The sequence below is a fragment of the Octodon degus genome, unplaced genomic scaffold, assembly GCF_000260255.1.
Source record: "Octodon degus isolate 3935 unplaced genomic scaffold, OctDeg1.0 scaffold00112, whole genome shotgun sequence".
NCBI classification, from domain to species: Eukaryota; Metazoa; Chordata; class Mammalia; order Rodentia; family Octodontidae; genus Octodon; species Octodon degus.
The window spans coordinates 6,527,333-6,534,466 of NW_004524688.1; the positions used below are offsets into that span (position 1 = coordinate 6,527,333).

A 7,134-nucleotide genomic window follows, 5' to 3' on the forward strand; every position below is an offset into this window, starting at 1 on the left:
AGATAAGCCACTGGATGACCCACACCCACTAGGTGCTGACTGGTATGCAGGTCTCAAGTCAGTCCTCTCTATCCAGACCACATAGCCAGAAGCAGTGAGGTGTCAGACCAGCTGGGCAGCCATGACAGCATTTCTGTCAAGAGGGGAAAGAACAAGTCCAGGAACCTGCCCAATAATGCTCACCTGGTCTGTTCAAAATGGCTGAGGAGCTCCCAGAGGGTCTGACCTGAAGAGAAAGTGTCCTGCAACCGAGTGCCATCATCCAGCTGCAAAGCCACCCGCACCTGGAGGGCAGGATACAAGAATCTCATTAGGAAGAAAAGCAGCCATCCTATGCCATAGCATACACATCTCCAAGGGGTCCTTTAGAGACCAATCAGGAGGCCCCTGGTAAGCTACACAAATGTGCACAGTATGCACACCTACACACAGGTGCCATGGATGAAAGCCATCACAGATACACTCCTTGGCCCAGCAGCAAGCCTTTAAGGCCATACCTCAGCCAGCATGGCCCCACCAGAGGCTCTGAGCAGAGCTGCTTTCCAACATGGACGCCCAAGTCCCATGGTAGTCAATGTTTAGTGCTGTGTTACTAGGTTTGGTATATTTTGCTATCAGTTAGACAACTAATACGCTGTGTTTTCCTCAAATTTTTTCTTAACTGAGCACACTGCTTTTAAGAATCTACTTTTAATATTTTTGTGCTCTATCAAGAGGCTCTAAAAAAAAAAAAAGAGGCTCTAATCAAAAAAGAGAAAAAGTCCGTTCTAATCTATCTGCCAAGTGACAGACATGCTAATATATAAAACCTGGCTGTAAGTGGTAAGTATAGCATCCGCTCCTGTGAGAATCTCCATCTAGCTATGGCTCACACCTATAATCACAGAGTCCCAGCTGTCTGGGAGGTTGAGGAGGTATTGTGATTTCTAGCCTAGCCTGGACAACTTAATGACTTAGTGAAAACCTGTCTCATAATAAAAAATAAAAAGGGCTGAAGTATACAGCTCAGCATGAAGGTCCTGGGTTCAAGTCCTAGTAAGCACAAAATAGCATGAAAAAGAAACACTGAGTCATGATAAGCTTGCTGTTTTAGCCACGGGATTTTTTCTTCAAGCACATTTACATTAAGTCTCAATGACACAAGGGAACAGATCCTCTGACAGGTTCCAGAGCCCTTGACCCCATGCACTTCTCAGAGATCCCCCAAGAATGCAGGACTTCTTTCATAAAGCAGATGAAAACTGCAGCAGTAATGCAAAAAGACTAGTGTTAAGGTTGCTTCATCCACCTGATTTCTGGCTTGGTATGACCTAGTGGTGGCTTTAAAAAGCAACAAATAGAGCTGGGTAAAGTGGCACATGCCTGTAATCCCAGCACTCAAGAGGCTGAGACAGGAGGATTACTGAAAAGTTTGAGGCCAGCCTGGGCTACACAGTGAGGTCAAACCCCGTCTGAAGTACAGAAAGATATTGTCTCACTAAAAAAAAAAAAAAAAAAAAAAAAAAAAAAAAATCACACAGTCAACAAGCAAGCAAACAATGACCTGGGCTGAGCCTTCTGATCTGAAAAAAATAAAAAGCACTTTACAACAGCAGAGGGAAAATACAGTATCCCGGGGACCGGGGATAGGGCTCAGTAGAATAAGCATTTGCCTGGCAAGCGCAAGGATCTGGGTTCAATCCCCGGTTCTGCAAAAAAAAAAAAAAAAAAAAGAAAAGAAAAAGAAAATACAGCATCCCATGAGTCAAGGACTCAGCAACAACACAGTAAAGAGGGCAACAATGGCCACAACTGCCATTTTCACCTGTGACAACCTAACTGACCTTCATAATGCTTCTAGAAGCTCACAACATGCCCTAGGAGGAGTTCTGAGAGCAGGCAGTAACATAGCTGGGTCCAGTGAGCCATATTACAGATGCCTGGCAAGGCCTGGGCCTCCTGTAAGCTGGCTGCTGGCTGGCTCCATATAGTTCTTCTTTCCACACATCTTTTGATTGCACATTGGGTTAGCAGATGAATACTGCTAACAAACTAGGACACACACGCGTTATCCCCACCAAAAATAACAGAAGCCAGGTGTGGTGGTGCACACCAGTGATCTCAATGCTTGGGAGGCTGAGGCAGGAGCAATGCTATGAGTTTGAGATCAGCCTAAGGTATATATGTGGGTTCAAGGCCAGTCTGCACTACATAGTGATACTTTAAAAAAAAAAAAAAAAAAGTAACAGTAATCTGCATTAACAATAAAAATTTTCAGGGCCAGGGAGGTAGCTCAGTAGATTAAGCGACTGCCTGGCAAGTGCAAAGGCCTGAATTCAAGCCCTGGTTCCGCAAAAAAACATAAATAAATAAAAATTTTCATTTCTAGTCAATAGGTATCTGAGAATACTTATGGCTCTGGCTAGGAAGTGACAGTGTCTCACAGGATTCTCCCTGGTAATCTCCAGGCCCATATCCCACCCTTGGCACACTGGAAAACTGTCCTGTGCTTTGATGTCCAGAAGGAGGCCTGCTGTACTCAGAGCCAACCACCTACCATGTTCTCAGGCCTCTCTCGGCTCCGTGACACAGGTACCATCTCTAGCTTGGCGTTATTGGGCAGGTTGGCGAATCTCCACTGGAGAGAGAGGTCAAGCACCGTCCTTTGAAACCTGCAGAACAGAACACATAAACATGGTACCCAGCCACCCCAACTTCTGCCAACCCCCTCTAAGCCACAGGGCATTTTCCCAATCTCTTATGGCTGCGAGAGCAGAGTTACGACTTCCAGAGACAAGAGGTAGGTCTCTGACCTCAGCAGCTTTTGAGAAGGAAAGAGAACTACAGCACTGACTCAGTATCCAGCCTAGGCAACTAAGACAGGCACAGGATAGCAACATGAGTCTCTAGGCAAGCCAAGGGTGATGCTTGTGGACTCTGAAACAGAGAAAGGGCCAAAAGCAAACTCAGAAAATAAACACACACAAAAGAAAGGCTGAGGGGAGTTCTCAAAACTGATCCTGCTCTGCTCCACTGCTGTAGACACTCTAACAGGCAAACGGCACAATCTAAAGTGGCCACTCTCATCTCCTGCCATCCCTCTCTATGCCCCAAGACTAGATGGGCCCAAAAAAGATTCATCAGTGTCCTAACCCCTAGAACCTGTGAACGTGATCTTATTTGCTATACAGGTCTTTTACATTTGTTGCAAGTAAGAATGTGGAATGAAGCCAGACATGGCTCCAAGGCTGAGGCAGGAGGATCACAAGTTTGAGACCAGCCTGGTCTACACAGTGAGTCCAATGACTGCCTAGACTACTTATGGAGACCCTGTCTCAAAAAAAAAAAAAAAAAAAAAAAAAAAAAAAAAAGCTACACATGCTATAATCTCACCACTTAGGAAGCTGAGACAGGACCACCAATGTGAGTTTGAGGCCAGCCTGGGCTTCATAGTGAGTTCAAAATCAGCCTAAACTACACAGTGAGATCCTGTCTCAAAAAGAAAAATAAAAATGTTGAATGAGACCATCTTGAATTATCCAATGAATCTTAATCTAGTGTCGATGTCCCCCTAAAACAGGTAAACCTTTTAGAGCTTTCAATGATACAAAGAGCTCACTGTAGCACATAGGCCACAGGTTCACCACCACTGCCCTAAGACAAAGAAGCCATGAGAAGACAGAAGCAGAGACTGGAATAATACAGCAAGAAGCCAAGGAACAACTGGGCCCACAAAAGTTAGAAAAGAAAAAAGAAGGGCTTTCCCTGAGGTCACTGAGGTTTTAGCAGAATATGAGATTAGCATGGCTCTTGCATAAAGATGACACAAAATTGAACAGGGATCAATAGATGGAAAAAGACAGAAAAGAATAGGGAAAGGGGATGAAAAAGTAATTGAGATGTGTTAAATCCTTGCATCAACTGCACACAAGGAATATAATTAATATGTAATGTAAACATGTATTAATTAAAAGTAAAAACTTGAGGAAAAGAAAAAAACCACATCCCCGTCAGCTCCTTGATTCTGTTTGGGAAAGAGGGAAGTGGGGACTTGAAATAGGACCTCCCTATGAAGCTCAGGCTGGCCTCAAACTCTAGGCAATCATTCTGCATCAGCCCCCTAAAGGGCTGGGATTACAGGCATGCACCACCATGGTTGGCTAGCACCTTGATTTTGGACTTCTGACCTCCAGAACTGGGAAAGAATAAACTGTTGCTTAAGTGGAGTCTTCCAAGCTGCAGTACATTTAGGAAGAATGAAGGGAGACCGTCTGGGACCCCATAGCTTAGCCCAAACTCACTTCAGGTCATATTCACTGGGGTTGAAGTCCTGCCGCTGGCATGTGTCCTCCAGAATCTGAAAAACAAAGAGGACAGTGAACCCCGTGTATGACCAGGGCACTTACTCTGAAAGCATAGAGACCTGTCAAGGGTGAGGTGACTGGTTGGTGCCCAAGCAAAACTCAGTACAAGGCCAAAATGCCTCCAATCAACAGCTGGGGGCAATAGACCTGCACATTCTGTCTATCCTCTCTTCCTAAAAGAACAAACAAGTCCTGCCTTGTACCTTAGTTCTACAGCCACAGACTGCTCATGCCTGGTCCCATGTTTTGAGCTCTAAGGGCCTCTGTCTATAGGCATCTTCCAACTACATGCTCTAGGGTTCCCCTACACACACACACACACACACACACACACACACAAACCTTCCCAGAAAATAAAATTCGAACTCAAACCCATCCACCTGAGCTACCTATAGCTTAACAACGTCGGTGCACCAGCTCCCTCTGCCCCAGAAGCCTCGCCCTTCCTCCTTGAAGGCTAAGCTTTCCCCTCAGCCAACCCAAATGAAATAAGTCCTTTCGGGGGTCTTGCCAAGTCGGCCAGAGCTCCCACTTTTGGAACGAGGCGCACCCCACTTGGTGAGCTTCTATCAGACGGGTGGTGTGTTCCTTGGCATCCTCATTATATCCCGCAGCAGGGGTTCAATGAACGCTTAAAAATGTAATTCATTCGAAATCACTAGCTGCGTTCAGCAACAGCACAGCGAGTGACTAGGCAAAATCCGCTTCCGGCCAAGAAGGCGGCTGGTTGGGGTCCGGGCGACTCCAAGGGCCGGCGGGAGACACTAAGTACGGCCAGGAGCCAAAGCCTGGGAGGGAGGGGGTGAGCACAGGCGCAGGACTACACGTGGTACTGCCGGCTGGGTGCTAGGGGTCGCCAGCCTCCGCCCCACCACCCGGACCCGCGGGCCGCACTGCGGAGGCGGGCCCGCGCGAGGCGCTCCCCGGCCGACGCCCCGCCCCGCAGCCCTGGGGCAAGCGCAGGGAGTACGGCAGGCGTCTCCTCCCGCAGCCCTCCACCCCCGGCAGGCGACCGCACCTGTAGTAACACGGTGCTCGGCGTCACCTTCACTGTGTGGCGCCGCCCGTTCGGGGCCAGCACCGACACAGCGGAGCCCCCGCCGCCCGCAGGGGCCGCCATGTTCCGCTTACGTGACCCGGGGCCGGAACGCCTTCACACAACTTTATCGGCAACCGACGGAGCACACAGCCACGCGATCCAGGCGGGGCCTACTAGCGCTTCCGGGCCCGCCCTTGGGCCCGCCCCTTGCCCCGCCCAAAATTTCAGGCTCCGCCCAGACGGGAGGCCTCAAAACGGAGTGTGGCTCTGGACTGTGCCTAGGTCTGTACCGTGTAGCTGACCTCGCGGCCCCGAGTTTCTCCCTAGAAAGGCTGCCAGCGGCCCACGCATGAAGTCTCGCCCAACCAGTGCTACGGGGCCGAGAGATTCCGACCGATCGTGCACACCTGGAAGTGGGCGGCCAGCGCGGGTCCCTGTGAAAGCCATGTGGCCACCACTACCCAGACCTGCAGACCTGATCTTGGTCTCTGTTCTCACACCTCTGCCACTGCAACTCCTGGACCTAGCCTCTGCCCACCTGGCCCTGTAGTCACCATCTATCCACAAAGCTAACCACTGGCCCATTTTTGGCCTCTTCCCCTTCAGGGCAGAAGATATGAGGAAATGCCTGTGTTCCTAGGGTACTGTGAAAACCTCAATAAACCTGAGTGGAAGGAAAGGCAGGGAGTCCTTGCAAGGGTCACAAGTCCAGCTGCACCCAGTGTACCTGGAGGAATTCCTGTGGCTAAACTCCATGCTAAATGGAAACCTTCAGGGGACCCAGGACAGCCCCAGGCTTCACAGCCCTCCAGGATACAGGGTCCCAACTTCAGTGGTGTGGAAGCTGTCTTTGCTGATTGTCCAGTCACCAAGGGTTCCTGGCCTGAGCACTTGGGCCACTGGTGCCAGATCTCCCTCACTGGATTTGGCTAATTTTTTTTTTTATAAACTTTGTTTAGGGCTGGGGAGATAGCCCAGTGGTCTAAGTACCTGCCTGGCAAACGCAAGAACTCGAGTTTGTATCCCCAGTACCACATGATGTGTGGACCCTGAACTGGGCATGGTGGCACACACCTGTAATCCCAGCCCTTGGGAGACTGAGACAGGAGGAACAATACAAGTCTAAACTGTGTAGTGAGACCCTGTATCCAATAAATAATAAAAATTAAAAAATTACTTTGGTACCAGAAATTAACTTTATATTTTTCATTAATATGTGTTTGTCATGCATATTGATCACATTCATCATAGGGAATGTGTACCTGTACATAATGTGCTTTGATTTTCTTTTTTCTTTTTTACTCCCCTTGAACCCTTTTTCCCCTCACCATTTACAAAAGCTTCATTTCCATTTTTTCCTTTTTTTTTTTAATGTATTTGGTACAGAGTCTACAGGGTCTCATTACATAGATCGGACTCATAGTGATCCTCTTGTTTTCAGTCTCCCAAGTGCTGGGATTACAGGCACATGCCATCATGCCCACTCTCAATCACCATCTCAGTGCGCTCCAGGGACGTTCTAGCACTGGCTGGGAATCGAACACCGGCCGTTGCACTCTGCCTAAGCAAGCACTTTAGTCTGCTGAGCTATCTGGCCAGCCCCTTTCCCTCCACATTTGAACTTGTTCCTCCTACTTTCCAAGGTTTTGGGGGTTTTTCTGAGGACCAGGTGCGGAACTCAGGACCTTGCCCTTAGCCAGGCAGGCACTTATGCCACTGAACTATATCCCTGGCCCAAAACGTTCTCTCTCT

At 48.6% G+C, this 7,134-nt stretch overlaps 1 protein-coding gene across 3 annotated transcripts in view; it reads right to left on the minus strand.

The window, feature by feature from the left end:
- The window catches only part of Aspscr1 (ASPSCR1, UBX domain containing tether for SLC2A4), a 42,778-nt gene extending 37,253 nt beyond the window's left edge, over window positions 1-5,525 (minus strand). Inside the window, exons 1-4 of one of the 3 annotated variants that reach the window (XM_023699313.1) lie at window positions 5,362-5,525; window positions 4,281-4,336; window positions 2,537-2,651; window positions 184-284 (exon numbers count right to left, since the gene is read on the minus strand). In XM_023699313.1, the coding sequence (XP_023555081.1) occupies window positions 184-284; window positions 2,537-2,651; window positions 4,281-4,336; window positions 5,362-5,463 (374 nt within the window). In that variant the 5' untranslated portion in view covers window positions 5,464-5,525. Of the gene's footprint in view, window positions 1-183; window positions 285-2,536; window positions 2,652-4,280; window positions 4,337-4,893; window positions 5,030-5,361 lie in introns of those variants that run through there. The other 2 variants (XM_004639555.2, XM_023699314.1) reach the window with 2 other exon arrangements.
- Window positions 5,526-7,134: the final 1,609 nt, after the last annotated feature.